We start from the raw sequence: 20572 nt of genomic DNA on the forward strand, positions 1-20572 counted from the left end.
CTCAATAGTGAGTCCTCACTGCTGTGCACCCAGTGCCTGTTTGTGGATTAGTCTGTATGACATCTCTGGGAATGGGGGCGAACAGGCTTTGTATCACAAAGAACTCTGTATCTGAGAACTAAGGCAAAGGTTGGTCTCTCCTTTTATTGCATAGCCACAGAAGCAGAAGTTGTCAGGGTCCAAATGTGACCTGAAGACTTTCTTTACATACAAATACCAACCAAAGTTTCCTACTTGAAACCAAGCTAATACTCTGTGTTATTGGGTTCATCCTGCTTTATTATAACTATTTGTTTCACAGTGTTCAAACCAAGTGCAGCTTTGCATTGTGGTGAATGGCTCCTCTATGAAACCCTAAAGATGCTTAACTCAGATTGGTCTATGTAGTAGTTACCACTCTGCCATCTGCCCAAAAGCTTGCACTTTTACTTGCACTTTTCGTGAGATACATCTGGCACTAAAAAGGTGTTATCTGCATCATCTCACAGTTGAGGAAGATGCTGCTGCTGTTTAGCTCCACAGGAGATTCCTTGAAGCATCTTTCTGATATCTAACAGCTTCTGCAATGAAGCACCACTACATGGCCAGGGAAAGAATTATGGCATTAATGGAAGCCTGTACTTCTGCTTTATGGCTGGGATTGCTGTCAGAAGGGAGTGGCACTTGTATGATGGATTGATTGATGGTATCCAGTCTGTCTTACATGCTATAAATCAGGTAGTGTGATGTGACTAGAAGGACTATGTAATCTACTGTAAGTCAGTTTCTATTACCCAAAAGTCAAAGACCTGCAAAATCAATGCACAGCTATATTTCTCAAAGTTTGGCATGTCTTAACCAACAGTTTCTGTATAGCTTGAACCTGCATTGTACTGGGATTTCCTTCTGAATTCATGGAATAATTTCTCTCTTAAAGATCCACCCATAACATTGTGTCTCAAGACTGAGCAGTATGAGTAGGTCATACAGCATGAATATCTTAGTGGCTTGGTGGTCCCTTGTGCTGTGCAGTTCTTTCCACCCTTGGCAAGAGCCACCACAAAAGCCTGTATATTTTCTTGTAGGAGGTGGAGCTGTGCCGCATTGGCAGCCAGGAGAAGCTGGGGCTGACTGTCTGCTACAGAACCGATGATGAGGAGGACATGGGAATCTATGTCAGTGAGGTAAGGACGTGACACTGGGGAGGAGCATGGGAGATGTTCATGCAGGGCTACATGTCCCAGGGAATGAACACACAAGTGCTCTTAGACAGGAGTGCAGAAGTGTTGGCCATCAACCAGCTCATGTCACTCTCAATTAATTTAGATTATCAGCTCAAATCATGTTGCCCAAGCAGAGTGATAATTACTAGTGGGCTTCTTTAGTGTAAATGCTTTTAGCTACAACATTGTCGTTAGTAAAGCAGTCTGAGAATGGTCTGAATTTTGAAAGAAATGTGCCCTTATGATGGAGATCAGGCAGAGCTTTTGAGGAGAAAAGTGTCTTCTCTACAACCGTGCTTGCATTCTGCCACAGGCTCAGTAATCCTATCAGTGGTCAATCATTATTGCATTATTTTTTTGTTTGTTACAAATGTGGCACACACAGACATACCAGAGGTGGGTAGAGAGAGTAGCTTGTGAGATTAATATGTTAGAAAACCAAAATATAGAATTCTAAATACTGAGGTGGGATGAATCCTCACATTTTCACTGGCTCCACTCAGAAAATGTGACACCCAGCAGAGATTGTTAGCGTTTCACAAGGTCAGTCTACAAGACTTCGAAGAACACCATCTCCCTTTGAGTCTCCAGTCATTCAAAGAGGGTTTTTTTCTGGGTAAAACAGAACACTTCTGAGGCCAAGGTCACTGCTGATTGTTCTGCAGGAGCTGTGATCCCAATTGGTCACTTTTTAACATGTTGAACCAAATTTCAACATTAGAGGAAGGTTCTTCACTAAAAGGGTGATTTGTTCCTGGAATAAGGCTGTCCAGGGGTATGGTCACAGCCCCAAGCCTGTCAGTATTAAAGGAGCAACTAGACAAAGCTTTTAGTCATATGGTTTTGTTTTAGGTAGTCTGTGAGGAGCAGGTTGTTGGACTTAATGGGGTCCTTACGGATCCATTCCAACTTGAGAGATTCTGTGATTCTAAATTCTTAGTGGAGCTCATGGATGGAGAGGATCAGAAAAGATGGAATTCTCCTATGTATCAGTGCATGGGATGAAGGCAAGATTGCACATAAAGAGGATGACACTGGAGAGGAGCATGGGAGATGTTCATGCAGGGTGATTCTAAATTCTTAGTGGAGTTCATGGATGGAGAGGATCAGAAAAGACGGAATTCTCCTATATATCAGTGCATGGGATGAAGGCAAGATTGCACATAAAGAGGCTGGTAGCAATGTTAAATAAGCTGAAAAGCACAGCCTTGGAACAAGAATGAGGAATAAATATAAATTACCTAAAAATATATCTTCCACGAGTTGTATAAGCTGTGCTGTGAAAATCTGTTTGACCTTGTAAGGGCAAAGAAAGTTCAGGCATCTCTTAATAAATTCCAGGATTATATCTGAAATGTTCTGTTTATCCTACATGATAAAATTTTCTCAGACCTTTGAAGGTGAATGTATTGATACTATCTTTTGTACTTGATTAAGGACTTCAGATTCATTTGGTTTCATATGACAATACACAAGAAGAATATAATATCTAACACATAGAGGAGGTATCCCATAAACTAAATGCTCAACTCAGATTTTTGGTTTGAGAAAAGAACTTATGTCTTGATGAGTCAAAATAAATGTTTTAAGATAACCATCAAGTGAAAGGTGATAGATTGAATTGCCCTGCAACAAACAGTAGGTCATTATTCAGGGATGAGCTGTAGTGTCTTTGATAAACTATCATTGGAGCCCTAAATATCTGTTTAGGTTAAATTGACTTAAATTTAACTGGTTCAGATTAGGCATAATTTACAGAACCTGTGAGTGATCTATACACTATGGATCCTTCGGGTTTTCTTGATGTTTCCTTGTAAACAGATTGATTACTAAGATAATAATTTAATAGTAAATGTTTCCATGGAAGAAAAAGAATCATGCCCGAAGACAGGCCCGTTTGTATAGAGGTATCAACTACTGCAGAACCTTCTCAGTCCATAGTGAACTTCCACAGAAAAGGGTGTCTCATTAATTTTTAATGCTCTGACAGGTGAAGGCTAATGCCTGACAGTGGCAAAGGAAAATATTAATTTGAAAATCATATGCTTCCAACCCTTTCTGTCTTGAGGTTTTTATCTGAAACAAGCTCATATATGATCATTTAAAGAGCTGCTTCGTTTCTGTGACTCTAAAGGAAACTTCAGATTGCCTCTGTACTGTTTAAAAATCGTACTTTTTTAACTCTTGCAATTGTGCAGCTGTTAAAATTTCCCATAAAAGTCTTTTCATGTTCAATTACTGGTTGTTGTCCTGTGCAGGTTGATCCAAACAGCATTGCTGCTAGAGATGGACGGATCCGTGAAGGAGACCGCATTTTGCAAGTATGTGACAAGAGACTCTTCCTTAAACTCTTTTTTCAGACAAACATGCAGTGCCATCTTCTCTGTGGACTGTTAATGAGGGAAGATAGTTCTCTTTGTTACTGTGATCGATGAGAAAATCCATGTCTGTCTGTTTTTTAACACAATAGCTGGGAGCGAGAGTGTATGTACTGAAAAATGAGACTGACAAACTCGTTCTGGCTCATGCACTTACATCCCATGTCTTTTTTTTTCCATATTTATTAGAAAATCTCATTTCCACTATGTTCATCTCAGTGTCAAATTCTAAACAGGATCCTGCAGACATAAATATAAGTGTCAGAGACATGCTTATCATTAACCAATTGCATAAATTTGGGTAAAACTCTTTTATGGTAAGCATAGACAATAAGAGTTTTCACACAAAAAATGTGTAGTTTAGAGAAGAATGTTCTTGAATGTACTTAAGGAGGGGGTTCATTCGGTTTTTGTTAATATTTCCTTTCCTCCCCCAATAATACATTGTTTTTCTGAATTCTTTTCTAATCCACCACCTTGGCTTTTTTTTCTCCCTTTGTTTCTGTTGATCCACTTACTTAAAGAGCTACTCCACAGATAGGTTTGTGTATTACAGCAGAGGTGGGTGTGGGTGGCTGGCTGCTTCATAGGGCAGTGTACCTGTACAGTAAAGGAAACCAGCAATGGGTAGTGCATTTTTCACCACAGCTCAAAATCATGAAACAGCTACCAAAAATCACTTGACGGGAATTATTTTGCTGTATTGTAGCATTTTAATGCTAGTTCCAAGTTGATTTGACTTGTATTTTTTCCTTTTTCCACTGAAGAAACTCCTGATGATGACAGGTTGTTTTTCTGTAACTTGTTCCATAATTGCCCTTCATTAATTTAAGCAGATGAGCTTTCAGGTTTTCACAAGATGAGTCTGTTCCTTCCTTCCAATCTTTTCATTTCTGCATGAAATATCTTTGCTGAAACCTGTATCTCTTATCCTGGTACAGCTTTAACCAGCTTTGGGAGTTTAGTGAAACAATAGTGTCTATTAGTTGGTTTACCAAAGCGGTCCATTTTCTAGATAAGAAATAATAAATTAGATTTTAATGTCAGGGCTCACCTGGGGCCTACTGGCTTTTTCTCTGTGTGGCTGGGATTGTGAAAACATTCATAGGATGATGTTCTCCACCAGAAAGCACAGATGCCCTGGTGTGAGGGCAGTGACATCCTCAGCAGGACTTGGGGTGAAAGGACCATTCCATGGGCTGCGTGTAGGAGAGGAAAAGTTAGGGCACTGGCTTCCATGTCTTTATGTGACATAACTACTGAAGAAATACCAGTATTTTTAACTTGCAAAAATCAGAAAAACACCAATTTTTTATTCAACCAAGTAGAAACAACTTTCTATTTCTACTCTATGTGTGTCAAAATAAGGAAAGAGAGAGTAGATCCATTTTCCACTCCTGTCCTTTTTGCAGAATTTCTGGGTGGACAGCCAACAGCAGTTCAGGCAAATGTTCTCCAGTTCCTAATGAAATTCAATTCATTTCAATTTTGAGTAAAGACTCCAGGGGTGAGAGAAAACATAGATAATTCTGCCATCCTCTTGTGGACTGGAGCATTACTTTAATGTCAGTGCTGATATATTGCTATGAATTTTATCATTAAAGTTAACACCCGGAGAGTTATGTGGGGTTTACTTTCATATCTGAAAACACATTGACCCTCTCTCTCCTCTTATTGATGAGATAGCTCAGAGAAATAGAAGGTGACGGTGCCATTATGGGTGGATTACGCTGAGGCTGGGAGAGACACAGATCCTTGAGCACAGGGGCTTTTTCTGTGGGTGGCAGGCAGCATTGGTTAAAGCTATGGGGGGAATGTTGTTATGGGTATTCCTCACAAAATGACAGGAGGTTTTGTCTTGAGGCTGTAACTGCTCCCTTTTCATTGTCAGAAACCACCAACCTTTACAGTCTAAGCATCTGAAAACTGCCTGAGTACTTTAAATAAAATGTTACAATGTCAAGGGAAAGTTTTAAGAGGGCAGTCCTTGTGGTAGTTGCCTAAACTTCTGCTGTTTTTAGCTGTGAACCAGCAGGCTAAGCACAGTCCGTGGGGCAGGCTGAAGTCTGCTCTTTCCCCATGATAGTGCAGCTGGGATGGGGTGGCCACCTTCAGGTAGTGTGGGGACAGCCCAGCTGCCTCCTTTGGGGTCCATGGTGAGCAGTTACTCAGCTGATAGGAGTTACTGGAGCAGCCACCATGTCTGGGGATATTTTGTACAGCCTGCAGATCTGCTCCTGAGCCTCTCTGTGGCTGCATCTCTGCTTTTCAGCTTAGGGCAGCTCTGTGCTACCTGGTCTCCCACAGATCTCAGTTATCCCATGATGTAAGCTTTGAAGAGTCTCAGACATTTCACTCACTGCCAGTTAGGTGTTCAGGGATTTTCTTTAATCTGAATTAAAGCTATGTTTATGAATCAGGGCTTTTAGGCCAAGCATATGTACAAAAATGCAACTTTCTCTTTGATTTTCAACTACAAGTTGAAATGGACTTGAAATGGAAATGAAATTACAATTGTTACTTTGAAATGAAACCATTAGAAGATTTTTTCCACCAAAAATATTCAGGTACTTCTACCATCCAGTTTTGTTTTCACTCTTTTTTAAATAGACCGAATTTTGGAGGTTTTGTTGCCACAATGAGAATAATCCACTTCTTGTGCTGTGAACTGGACAAAACTGAATTCATATGGGGAATAAGATTTCTATTTGATTCCTTCATAAATGGTTTTTGGACAATGAAAATTGTGTTTGTTACTGTGTAGTCATGGATGTCGTTGTTTTAATGGGGTTACGGAATAGGCGAAAGGTAGCAACAAAAGATGAGTTTCATTGAAGAGCCACTTTTATTTTGATTACTTTCTCTTTGATTTTCAACTACAAGTTGAAATGGACTTGAAATGGAAATGAAATTACAACTGTTACTTTGAAATGAAATGTTAGAATATTTTTCCACCAAAAATATTCAAGTATTTCAACCATCTGGTTTTGTTTTCACTCTTTTTTAAATAGACCGAATTTTGGAGGTTTTGTTGCCACAATGAGAATAATCCACTTCTTGTGCTGTGAACTGGACAAAACTGAATTCATATGGGGAATAAGATTTCTATTTGATTCCTTCATAAATGGTTTTTGGACAATGAAAATTGTGTTTGTTACTGTGTAGTCATGGATGTCGTTGTTTTAATGGGGTTACAGAACAGGCGAAAGGTAGCAAGAAAAGATGAGTTTCATTGAAGAGCCACTTTTATTTTGATTATCCCCTTGTAAGGGGGATACATATGTTTTATGTGGTACTGGCTACTAAGCTGTCTGCACAAATATGAAATGATTAAATAGAGCAGCAACAAGCAGTGGCCTGAAAGTATTGCCTGGTGAGAGATAATACTGTAGCTCTCTAATTGGCTCTCTACCAGCATTCAGTGTGACTGATTTCAGCTGTAGCATTACCAGTCTTCTTCCACCAGCACTATTATCTCAGAGTGACACTTCCATTACTCTGAACGGAGAAAGATGAACGTCACCTGTCAGGGGCTGGTTAATTGTGTTGCTAGATGTATGTTACCAGGGCGCAGGTTGGACATTTATGAACATAACTGCTTCCTCTGATGTCCACCATCCTTCAACGATCAATACAGCTCTTACAGTAAGCGCATAATTGAGTGAAGGCACTTACCTCTGAGGGGCTGAAGATGAGCCCGTTGTGCAATTTTCATTGTCCATACATTCAGCACAAATGAGCTGATATCTGCCCTTTATTGTGTGTTGCTTTGTGGAAATAGAAACTAATGTGCCACTTTCATTTGTTTCCTAGATAAATGGCCAAGATGTCCAGAATAGGGAAGAGGCAGTGGCATTGCTCTCCAGCGAAGAATGCAGGAAAATTGTGTTGCTGGTCGCGCGGCCAGAGATGCAGGTTAGACTAAACAGATGCACTGAGTCAGAACCTGGGTTATACCATGCATTCCCTGTCACTGTAAGTAATGAACTGCCAAGAAATAGGAATGTCAAAGTTACTGACAAAAGGAGCAAACAGTTAATTGTGGAGCTTTGCTCTTCTTTTATCCAGCAAAGAAAATAATATGATATTACTAGGGCATGTTTTCCCCAAACTAAACAAGTTTTTTTCCAGCAGAGTGAGCAGGTATATAAATAAAGCTGGCAGTACCAATATGATATTAGTAAAATATGAAGTAGAACTTGAAAACTATGCATTACTCATTAGAGGATTCTGCTTTGTTCGGTGGATAAATTTCCCATACTTAACATTTATCAATTTTATCTTTTATATGAAGTTTATAATTTATATGAATTTACACAAAGTGGTAGCTTGTCATTTCTGAGGGGTTGTTGTATGCTATGTGGTTATAACCAGGCATGTAAACTATTAATGTATGTATAAATTATGGGACTTTCTCTACAGTCTCATTCAGCAAATGGAAATCTAATTGTTTTAACAGCACCCTGGTCACCAGAACATGCCTGCATTTTGGGAGGTGCATTTTCAAAAGCTTTTAGAAACATTTTTATGTTTTTAAAATAAAATTATGCCAATACCAAGAATCTTGCTATTCCGAGAATTTTTAATATCGTTTCAGGGGACAGATGTTAGGTTATCAGATAAAGAAGAGGTAGAGTGGTAGAAGACTGCTGTTTTTACATCCCTTTATATTATACTTTTAGGCCTTTGCAAAGCAAAAAGACATAATATTTCCACTTTCTAACTGCCAACAATTCAGAGTTGGTTAAGCTGCCATTTGTCTCTCATGCTATTGTTCTGATATTTTCAGTCTCACTAGCTGCATATTCTGTATAAATTAAATTAAGTAAGTGTGATTCAGTACCACTTGGAATCTCTACTTAAATACTATAGTTATAAAAGAGTCACAATGTTAGCATTCATATCCTTTATGCTTTTCAGGAAACTAAACAATTCTTATAAAAGCAGTGACAAAGTACACCAAAAATAGGTGTGCCTCACTTTATACTGAAAAATTATAGTCCTCAGTTGCTGAAATTTTGAAATAGATTTTTCAATATTACTCCCACTGTTTTTCATTAGGATTCTGTTTTTCTCTAGAGAACAGAAACTCACCCACTTATACAAAATACATGCCCAGAGAAAGCTCAGTCTCTGTCTTTGTTTAGACTGGTCAACATGAAACAAGGAGTCAATATGCTAAGATTAGTATGAGATAAGGAGTTACTTATGAGTACCCATGTAGCTTATACTTATACATAATACTTAGGAGTATTCATGTAGCTTCCCACTTGAATACTCCTTACAAATATTAAGTGTGGTTTGATTTAGGTTTGGGCCTTTGGTGCTGGATTTTTTTTGTTCAGTTTATGTGTTTTAAGCATATACTCATATAAAACTGATGAAAAAGCCAGAGTAGGTCAGAGATCAGGCTGTCAACTGATTTCTGCTAGCTGTGTTGCTTTGACTTGGTAAAAAAACAGCAGGATTAAGCAGGCTTTCATTTGTAGATAGAAAATGGTAATGGCAGTATTGCAGCATTGAAGGGTGACTGCTGAGCACTTTCCATCAGTAACAGGGAAGAAAACCCCTCTGACCACATATTTGTGCAGTGAATAATGAAGTTTAGAAACAGAGCAGAAGAGGACCACACCCCACACATGCATTCTCCTGTGTGAATTTGTACACAGTGTTATGTAATACATGTGTATGCTAAGGCACATATTAGTTTTCTTTTAAAAGCTGTAACATGAGTGTTCTTATTAGTTGTACACTGGGACTGCCACAATCAAATCAGCAGATTTGCCCAAGTGAGATTCACCTTTCCTCCAAATTTGTTAATCTCTGCAATTTTCTCACATGAGATGAATTAAACTGTGTCCTTTACAGTAGAGCAAGGCTGTGCTCATGCTTTCCTTGGGGCAAAAAAGTAAACAAGACAAGTAAACAAAACTACCACGTGTTTCACAGAACAGTTTGAAAGTCCCATTGAGGACACACATAAAAATTATATGTCCTCAAGCAAAAAAGTCTCCTCCTAATCCCAAACTGTAGGTGGCTGGCTTCTTTATAAGAGGACAGAATTTGTTGACGTGGGCAAAACTGCATCAGAGTTTGTTAAGGAAACAAGGATGTTCTGCCAGTATTCCATTAGAAGTTCTACACAGCATCAGTCATTCCTTGTGTAGCTTTGAAATACTACTACTAGTAGTAGTACCAGTACTAGTACTACTACTACTACTACTACTACCACTACTACTACTACCACTGGTTTAATGTACCTTTTCTGAGTGACATCTGTGACCAGACATATCCTGGCTTTGAGGCACTGGTAATTTGCTCTAGGATTGGCCTGTGCTACATTTCTCTTGCTGTCCGGGGACATGAGTACTTGGTATTCTTCTAATTGTTTTATGCTGAGGCTTTTCCTTTCAGCATGTTTTTGTCACCATTGTCCTGTGGTTCCTTCATCAATGACAAAACAATCAGTGTTTCTTTCTGCTGCAATCCTATCATTATAGCCAAGAGTGCCACCGACCAGTGGTTTTCTTTTTGATGCAGTGTGCCATCTGGCAAGGGATTGCAGGTACAAAGGGTCATTATGCTCATGTGCACACATGAGCATAATGAACAAAATGGAAAGAATAGCGTTTTAGGCCAGGGTGCCTGTTTTATCAGTTTTGAAAGGAAAGATGTGAAGGGTGTGAAATGGGTTCAAGAAGAGATATGTACTTGACAGAAAACATGGCATCCCCTCCTGTCTTTTTGCAACACTGTGTTCACCAAATGCCAATGTACTCTTTTACACTTGGGGAGAAAAAACCAAGCAAACAGATAAACCTTTCTTCCAGACACACTAGGAGAACTAAAAATGCCTCCCTTCAAGTCGCCTCATCTTTCTATCACCCTGTTCTGTTTATTTGTTTACCTGGAAGATCAATGGGAAGATAGTGACAGAAATGCAGCATAAGGTTTCCATTGAGGTGGTGGCAGCAGGGCTGGAATGGAGGTTGTTAGAGAGAAAAGCCCAGTTGCCTCCTGGCCCTATTAGTAACATTGCCATTCTTGCAGTGTGGGGTCTCTCAGTAGTAATGAACATGACAGCTTCAGGATTGTGCGCTGTGCCTTTCATACCTTTTGAAAGGAAATAATGTCTGTGCTGTGCAGTCTCCTTCATTATGAGAGAAAATCAGTCATACTGTTTTACGAAAGGATAAAAGAAATGAATCCCATCTTTTTATCCTTTTTCTTTTCTATTTTTTTGAGATATGAACTTGAACTCCTACCGCCTGGCTTTCTGAAGAGAATCATTAGAATAAAAAGAACTAGTCAAGCACTGCCATTTGGGTTTACTCTATTTTAGCATGTGTCCTTGCTAACATAAAATAACATACTAATGTATTCTTTGCAGCTGGAGGAAGGGTGGCTGGATGATGAAAGGAATGAATTCTTAGAGGAGTTAAACTTGGAAATGTTGGAAGAGCAGCATAATGAAGCGATGCAGTACACAGCCAATGAGGTGGAGCAGGTACGACCACTACTAAACATAAAATTTGAAATTTTTCTAGGTATACTTTTTTATTAATAGAGAATGAAACAGTGTGCTGTAAAATTGAGTCAAAGGCTTTGACAGAGTTCTCTCTCCAAATGCTTTGATCTCCGGCACACTGTATGTAAGGAAAAAGAGAAAAATACATGCTTAGGCCCAGTATATCAAGTTAATAAACAATTTAATAGGGTGTGATAAGTGCAGATTTCTCCTTTTCTCTGAACTCTCAGAACAATATTGCTTTCCTTCATTAATTCTGAAATGTTTGGGATTTATAATGTTAAACTTCATGTCAGTTTTTGTTAAACTGGTGCTAATAACACCAAGGTCATGAGTTCAACCCCCACATGGGGGATTTAACTGTAGAGCTGGACTTGATTATCCTTTTGGGATACATGCAGTGTATGAGCCAGCCTTGCACCAGAGCTTGCAAAACAAGATGGAAGACATGTTTAAATAAACAACAGGTGTTTTGTTAATGTGAGTATATTCCTCTTACACCGACAGCGCACAGCTCAGCATTTGTTTTGTTAATGGAGACAAATAAGCTATTGTTAGCATAGTCTCAGCTTGCTACTATCCTGGCTTTACCTGCCCATATGTTCTGTAGGCTGTGTTACTGTGGCAAACATACCCTACAGTTTCATCAAGTGGTCTTCTCAGATGTATGTTGTTGTGAAAGGTGTAAGTACTCACTCCTGGATCAGATGATCTGCCAGTATGCACACCTGTGTGGAGCCAAAGAAATAAAATTCAACTTCTTCTGGCTTCTGGATTTATGCAGCTGGGACGAAACTGTTTTTCCACCCACAGAACTTTGTGACTTACAATTTTTTCTCCATTATGAATTGCTCAGAAAGAGAGCCTGTAGCATTTTTCTTTGAAGTGAGGGAGAAAGACTATGAGAGCCTTCTCTGTTCTGGAAACCAGGGAGCATCTTTGACTTCAAATGCCTCAATGCTTGGTCCACACTGGGGGGCCTGAATGTGCATTTAGACTGTTTCCTCCTGACCTCCCCTTCAGCCTTGACACTGGGTCAGTGAGTAGGTGATAGCTCATAGTAAAGCTCTTCCATGTATATCAATGAAATATTCACTGGGACGCTTACAGAATAATTAAGTCAATTCTCTGAAAAATGACAGATCAGATTACAAATATTTGATCTTATAAGCATTTAATTATCTACACCAAGTGGAATAACTCCTTGGGTGGAAGGGAGCCTTGCAACAGGACTTATACCAGCCTTTTAGTTGTGACTCTCCAGGCAGTAAGCGAAGCCTCCGTTTCCCAGGTTAAGTGTGCTAACAGCTGCACTTCTGATATATGGCATCTCGATTTTTGTTTTAACCAAAATATTATCTTGGATATCAAATATTTCCTGTCAGAAAAACCACTTGCTCTTTGCAAAATAATTTCATTTGCATGGTGACATTTTCACACAAACTTCCAGTCTGGCAGAAGTTCTTGAACAAGTCTATCTATCAACTCCTACTAGGCACTCACATTACAGGTTGGGAACTCTGAAATCACTTTACCATTGTGACCTTCCACTGCAAAGTTCTTGTCAAGCTTTGGCTTTTTCACTGAATTTGGGTTGTGGATAGTGTTAATGAGTAAGGTACTTTCACAGAACCCATTGAAATTGTTTATTCGCTGTTGGAATCTTTTGCCAAGCATATTTTTTTGCCATACTGAGATTTTTATATTACTGTAAAGAACAGTACACTGGAAAAAAATTGTGGTCACTTGTGATCTGTCAGTAGCTGACATTGCATTGCTTGAAGTAATTCTAGGACAGCCAGACATTTCTTTGCCCTTCTGATGAGTAATCGAATCAACCAAATGCAGCTTGGTGTGTAATGGGGCGTCAGTAATTTGTGACAGCTGCTGTCTCTCTAGACTCTATGCAGTGACTCGTCAAGTCAGAAAACTGGTTCTTTACTCCTTGTTAGGCTTGGAAATCTAGCAGTTTCCTGAGGGGAATCACACCATCCATCGGAGCTATGAAACCACTCTCATTGCAGCTGCCAGCGGCCAATCTGAGTATTTTCAAGCTCCCCAGCTGGCCATGGAGACCAGCCTTGATTTTTGTGAACAAAAACTTATGAAACCTCTGGCTTCATAATCATCTGTCATCATGAATCTCGAGAGCTGCAGGAATGAATACGCTCTCTATCAGAATATTCTCCCAAATACAAGTCTGTTTTACAGAATGTCATTTTAACATTTAATGTGAGCTGTCACAAAAAAAATTTGGTACAGTTTGTAATAGAAGAGTCAAGTAGATAGTCATGCCTTTTCTGTATATTTTTGACCTACTCTGTAGAATTCCATCAATAATTGTATCTTCTCTATATGGAATATTCCAAAAAGCCTCAAGGAAAGATGTAATTCTCCATTTTTTATAATTCATTGTGTTCCTTTCCCTTTACAACATCATGGTTCATTGTGCAGTAGAGATAATTTTCAGAAGACTATCATACATTTGCTATGCAGAAATTCTGATTGGTATCATGTAATAGAACCTATTAAGAAGAAGAAGAAAGAATTGTATAAAAAGAATTATTCTAGTTCATTCAAAGCTGAAATACAGAGAAAATACCTGGGGGGAAATCCTTTTTTTGAAAGAAGCCTGTTTTAAAAGACCAGTATTGTTGGCAGAAGAGCATTTTCACTTTTAGTGAACTACTGAAATAAATTCCAAATTTTCCTCATGGTTTAAGTACTTCATGGTTAGCCTGCAACTGGAGATTCCTCTCCCTGTGACCAGTCTCGCTCCCACTGTCAGAGACTTACCAGAGACCCCAGCTGTGTTTTAGAGCCTTCAACTGAATCACACTGCATTCAGACTTTAGTAGCAATTTGGGTTTTGAGTCCCAATATACATTCTAAATTGTAAAAAAATAGAATAGGGCCTGAATTCCTGCAAGATTAGCCTTTTTATAGGCAGAAATCCTTGCTGGAGCTGAAATGCAGAATCTTTTGAGGTTCATTTATTGCTTGATTGTACGCACCGCTGGGTTTACCTTCTCATTATCTGAGTTCTCACTGCAAAGATGAGGCCTAAGGAGCCCTTTGGTATTTCAAACAGAAATAATTGTAGAAGAGATTGACAATGTATGTTTGAAAACAAACACTTTGTCTGAAATAGATAGTAGATAACAAGAGAAAAAGCAGCACATTGAAAATTGAGGATTCTCTCTTGTTTTTCAGAAGAGATGTAATGTGGAATTAGGCTTGTTATCTTTCAAAATAAAACTAAAATTATCTCATGTTGTAAAAGACTGCTCAGTCTGCACATGTTTAGGAGCTCTGGCAAGCATGAAATGTCCAGGACAAAAATGCCAGGGGCTACCTTACTTGAGTCACAATGGATTTTTTAATAAAATATATCTCAAAAACATACAGTACAATAAATATCTGTATTACTTTCCATTTTCTTAATTGACTTAGCTGCAAGTATCCACATGCTGGGGAAAAATTTAATGTGATATGGATGTCTGCTTTAGTTTGAGAAGAATCTGAATGTATAAGCACTTGTTTTTTCCTGAGGGAACCCAAAGTCACTATCTGATATTCAGATGCTTGTACCATAGACACTTATATTTCATCAGATCAATCCCACTTGTCTGATTTCTACTTGACTCAAAAGATGGGCTTTGCTTTGTTTACATCTTTACATCTTGCATGTTAATTCCAGATAATATAACTTAGGTAGATGTCAGAGTGTATAGGTAGATGTTCAGTCAGTATAAATCAAGTTGGAGAAGCAAAGCTTAAATTATTGATAAAAGCGGTGTGGAAAACAAGAGCTACCAATTCTAAAAGTGTTGATTGCATGGGCCTCAATTGTAAAGTCGCTTCCCAACATCTATACAAATAGCCTCATTAAGTGGTTTTTTTTTTTTCAGAAGTGCTTTAATATATGCTTTGGGTGGTGTAATACCATGCAGAAGGCATCAGAGGAAGTATCATGAAGCTCTGTTTCTGTCTAGCTGGGCCAACACATAAAGCACCCTCTTTGGAATTTTAGTCATATGGATAAAAATTGTGTTATTTCACTCACACCCAGAGACAAATAGCAGATCCTGACCATCCTTGTCTGGTCATGTGAATGGAGCCCTGCATTTGGAATAGGCACCCAGATTGCTGACTGCTCTCAGCACTGCCCTCCTGTTGTCTGGTGGAGCTGTTCTCCCTCCTAGTAGTTAATATTTTACAGAGCAGTGAGAAATATGGATTGCACATTGCAGTGCAGTGGCTGGGGTGAAGTGTAAGTTGCCCAGGCTGGAGTCACTTCTCTGCTGAAAGGTTTGGGGGCAGAGGAGGTCAAGACAAGTTGCAGCAGCTCCAAAGCAGGTGAGAGAAGGGAATGAAATAGCACATGTAGCAGCACTCATCTGGAGGAGATGAACTAAAAGGGTACTAAATTAAACCTAAATCTCCTAAGGCATCTGTTCAGAAATTTTTTACTGGTTTGTCACAGACACTGAATTCTCCTGGTGGTGTGTTTATTTCAATATTTGCTTTATTCTACTCTTACACTGAATTGGGGGTGGAGGTTATTTTTGTTTTTCTGACACTAGGCCATTATTTTTTCGTAACGGCTGAAGAAATGAAACCAGATGAAGGGCATGTGATCATCAGGTGCACATGAAGAGAGGAGAAGGGATGACATAGGAGACACATTTTCATCCTGTTTTACTGTTTGTCAAAGTAGATAAAAAGGGAATCATGACAGTGGCCTCTTTAAGTTTGTTTCCTTTCACTGGCTGCACGGTACCTTTTTTCTCTACTGATTATTACAGTCATTAGACATAATTATGCAATTATTCCTCCTAAAAGAGACATGGTGTTTGGTTGGTACTGGGTGTAGTTAGGTACTTGGTCATATAAATTGCACTCTGCCATGATTCGTTGCTTATCTGGTTTGAAAAATAAAGTATCTGTCTCTTGTGAGAGGTATTATCTCACATTCTATGGAATATCAATAGGTTGAGAATATAAATAGGTGAGGTACAATGAGTAGAGTGCTAATCAGCAGCCAAAAAAACTTGACATTGTACTCATGGCAAAGCATTCAGTGTTGTTCTGCACTTAATATTGAAAGACTGTTTTTATTTTTAAGGAACATAAACTCTAACAATGGAAATAAATGAGTTTTCAAAAAGAGTTTCCAGGGGTGAAATGGACTGAGATCCTTCTGAGCACAATCCTAGAATCCGAAATGAACGCCTTTTCAGAAAAAGGCTACTTAGCACAAGAAGTGTAGGAGAAGGCCATGGAGGTTGTAATGAAGCAAACAAAATTTCACCATTTAAAAAAAGAAACAGTAGTCTTTTTGCACCCTGTTAGGTTGTACTAGTCATCGCTTCATTGGCTGCTTGTTCTGTTTGTCTGAAGTGATACCAGTACTGAGGCTTTCTCTCAAGTTTGAGAAGATTTCAGCTCCGCCAGTTTCTGGCCATAATCCAGAATCAAAAGCAGCTCACCATCTGGTGATCATTATCTTTAAGCATTGCAAAGAGATGGCTTAGCTAGAGAGGGAAGTATTTCTTTCCGGACTTTAGAAGCTATGTCACTAGTACTGTAATTCACTTACTTTGCTTACTATGGAAACCACAGCATGGCTCTCAGAAATGTTTAAAGGTATGAGCAGTAGGACTGCTGTTTAGTGATCTGTATTAATTGAGCTTAAATCAGATCCCAGCTGTTTAAGCAAAACAAAACTGGAAAATAATTCTCCTATATAATGATCTGCATTTGATAATCCTTTTGGTTTACTCGTATTTTTAGCCAAAGAAACACGAAGAGGAAGATGGCACTACCGACACTGCAACCTCATCATCCAACAATCATGAGAAGGACAGTGGCGTGGGACCTACAGATGAAAGTCTTCGAAATGATGAGAGCTCAGAGCAAGAAAATGCAGCTGAGGAGCAGAACGGTGCTACCCTGCAGAGCAAGAGGGATCTGGGCAACAGCCAGGACACATTAGGCAGTGTTGAGCTCCGGTGCAATGAAAGCTTTGTGTCTGGGGAATACATTGAATCTGATTTCATAGGAAACCCAGAGGAGGAATGTGAAAGGTTTCGACAGCTGTTGGAACTGAAGTGCAAGATTCGAAACCATGGGGAGTATGATCTTTATTACTCAAGCAGCATGATAGAATGCAACAGAAGAGAGCAAGATGGAGTGGAGCATGAGCTGCAGCTACTCAATGAGGAGCTCAGGAACATTGAACTCGAATGCCAGAATATTATGCAAGCTCACCGGCTCCAAAAGGTGAGAGATCAATATGGAGACATTTGGGCTTTACATGAGGAAAGTTTCAGGAATTATAACACTAGCACAGACGTACAAAGAGGCAAACTGGATGACATCATGGAGCACCCTGAAAAATCTGACAAGGACAGCTCCAGTGCCTACAACACTGCTGAAAGCTGCAGGAGCACTCCGCTGACTGTGGAGCGATCCCCTGATAACTCTCTCCAGAGAGTGATCAGCATAACCAACAGGAAAAACCTGAGGACCACAATTGTTGCTAATCAGTCATCCTCAGGACAAAGCAACAGGGAGACAACCTCAGCCAAAACCAAGCCCACTGAGCAAAACAGTGCTGCTGAGAATGCAGTGCTGGCATCAGAAAGCAGCAAATTCACAGACCAGGAAAGGCAAGGCAGCGAGCACATTCCCTATTTGTCTCCATATCACAGTTCTTCTTACAGGTACGGGAACATCCCTGCTCATGCAAAGCATTATCAAAGCTATATGCAACTGATCCAGCAGAAGTCTGCTGTGGAATATGCCCAGAGCCAGCTCAGCCTGGTGAGCATGTGCAAAGACTCGCAGAAGTGTGCGGAGCCCAAGATGGAATGGAAAGTGAAAATAAGGAGTGATGGGACGAGGTACATCACAAAGAGACCAGTTCGAGACAGAATCCTGAAGGAACGTGCCTTAAAAATTAAAGAGGAACGCAGTGGGATGACGACAGATGATGATACGATGAGTGAGATGAAGATGGGTCGCTACTGGAGCAAAGAGGAGCGGAAGCAGCATTTGGTGCGCGCTAAGGAGCAGAGGAGGCGGCGGGAGTTCATGATGAGGAGCAGGCTGGAGTGTCTTAAGGAAAGTCCACAGAGTGGCAGCGAGGGCAAAAAAGAAATCAACATTATTGAACTGAGTCACAAAAAGATGATGAAAAAGAGAAACAAGAAAATCTTGGACAACTGGATGACAATACAAGAACTGATGACACATGGTGCTAAATCCCCAGACGGCACAAGAGTGCACAATGCCTTTTTATCAGTTACTACTGTATGAACACAACTTCTAACAGAGAGTATACTACCAGTTTAGGTAGAGTACAATTGCCTCGTTCAATGTGGCATTTTTATATATTTTGTGACTGTTTATAGTTTGATCTTTTTGTAAGCAAAATGACCTGGTATTTTTCATTTGTTTTTCATATAACAATACCTTCTTTATCTGGCAGTCTTTCTTTATCCTGCAATATATTCATATTATTCATTTGTAAAAAAAATAGAAAAGTAAAGCAAAAAATTTCTTAACCTAAAACATATCCTGTAACTTAAGATCTGGATTTATTTCTCTAATTTTGCTTTTTCTACTTTAGTAACAATACAATACCAAACCAAAATGCTTTATACTGTATCCTTGGCTTAACAAGTTTTAAAGTTTTACATCTTAGATTGAATCTGTTCCTAAAACATATGCCATATTCCATCATATAGATAAAAACGACATTTTTCCACCTGCATATTTTACAGCACATTTAATCTGTAAATTGTAATTGTATTTGTCCAAGTAAAGTGTAGGTGAGCAATTCTCCTGTGTTATGTAGTGGCATTGGTCTTGTAGCTGTGCAGTATGTGATAATTGTGAAGATGAAAGAGAAATAAATTATTGCTTATCTTTAAGAAAAAAAAAGCCAAGTATTGTTTTATTTAGCTTGAGAATTTTCCTTTAAGTATAAGCCATTTGGCTGTGCATGTTATTTACAGCATATAGAGATTTCAAGAAAAAAGGATAAAATTCCATAGGATATTTCTTACAAATTAGCTTTTAATTTTGCAGAACACATAGTGGGTCTTTCTGGCTTTTCCTTACCTACAATTATTAGTTAATTAAAATTATTCATTGATGTATTGCTTTGTTGTAAGATGTTAGGTAACTGCCATGACTCCTCTCCCTGGGTGAGCTTGCTATTTGTTCTACACATACAAAACATGAACACAGCATATGTTTAACTTTGAGCCAAATCTCATGCAAGAAAAACTAGCAGTGACATTTTCACGGAACGTGAGTTAAGGAAAAACAAGAATGAAAAGCAACTAATTGAGTTAAGGGAGTAAAATTATTGTTGAGGAGCACCCAAGTTATTTAAAAGAGCCTCAGTGGGAGCTGGCTGGAACTCAGGAGCAATGGAAACTTGCTGTCTGGGTGCTTGATGGGACTCCCTAACTCTCCATGCAGCAGAGGCCCCTCTGCTGCCACTCCTGGGTAAATCTGAGCTGCTGCTGCTGGCAGCCCAGTGAGTTAGAGCAAGCTGAAATGACTAGTCTTGGGCAGTCTGTTGAAGAAATGGCGTAACAGTCCCATTTTCATTGTCCCTGTGCATGACTCACAGAAGTTCCTAACTGATTTGTAGTGCTTTCCATAGCAGGATTAGGTTCTGAAGTCACCTGGCATCAGGCTCTAAAATATATGCTTAAAGCTGCAGGAAGACACATAATACTATTTCCAAACTACCAAATTCTGGGAATCATTCATTTGTTTTTTAAACACTTTGGCATTAGTTGACATTGGCAGTGCTCTTTGCATCTCCAGGTATATAAATACCATAAGAGCACTGCTCTCCAAGTGCTTAGGAAAATTATGCCACTTACAGTTCACAGTTTTATAATCAGAAAATTCTCACTTCAACACTCAGGGAGACATCACATTAAATCCTCAGCAAACTGTTCAGACTCAATGAAAAACACCTCCATTGTTTTCTTTTAAATTAAAAAAAGTGTAATCCCTGACCAGGAACGATCACAGGGTCATATAGTATTGCTTTCAAGAGGCTGATACCAGATTGTCTCTTCAGGCCAGCCTAGGAATTGTCTTTGACCAAACTAAGTCATCTAGGAAGGTACACCTTCTTCTGGAGACATCACAGTCCAGAGGTTTGGCTGTTTCCCTTATCACATTACAGTAATCACACTTAAACACAGGTCTCTTTCCAAATCTGAGTTCACCTCAAGACAATGGCTTGCCTTATGTCTTTCCCTTAGATACAGTACTTACTGATTTTCTCCCATTATTAAATCATGACTCAGAGCTCCCATCAAGCTAGTGTGATGCTCATATTCAGAGAATGACATGAATCTTCAGCAAATATAATATCATTATTTCATCACTGAGAAATATAAGTAGGAAAATCCATGTCTAATTAGAGA

General features: G+C 39.2%; 1 protein-coding gene across 5 annotated transcripts in view; it reads left to right on the forward strand.

Moving 5' to 3' along the window:
- Nucleotides 1-18986, forward strand: part of PDZRN4 (PDZ domain containing ring finger 4) — a 230222-nt gene extending 211236 nt beyond the window's left edge. For 4 of the 5 annotated variants that reach the window (XM_039726798.1, XM_039726796.1, XM_039726797.1 and 1 more), the window contains 5 exons: nt 1065-1163; nt 3461-3523; nt 7394-7495; nt 10971-11087; nt 16905-18431. In XM_039726798.1, coding sequence (XP_039582732.1) covers nt 1065-1163; nt 3461-3523; nt 7394-7495; nt 10971-11087; nt 16905-18431 — 1908 coding nt within the window. Of the gene's footprint in view, nt 1-1064; nt 1164-3460; nt 3524-7393; nt 7496-10970; nt 11088-16904 lie in introns of all 5 variants that reach the window. The other variant, XM_039726795.1, reaches the window with a different exon arrangement.
- The last annotated feature ends 1586 nt before the right edge of the window (nt 18987-20572 follow it).

This window comes from Passer montanus, unplaced genomic scaffold, assembly GCF_014805655.1.
Source record: "Passer montanus isolate IOZ18808 unplaced genomic scaffold, ASM1480565v1 scaffold6, whole genome shotgun sequence".
In the NCBI taxonomy this organism is placed as follows: domain Eukaryota; kingdom Metazoa; phylum Chordata; class Aves; order Passeriformes; family Passeridae; genus Passer; species Passer montanus.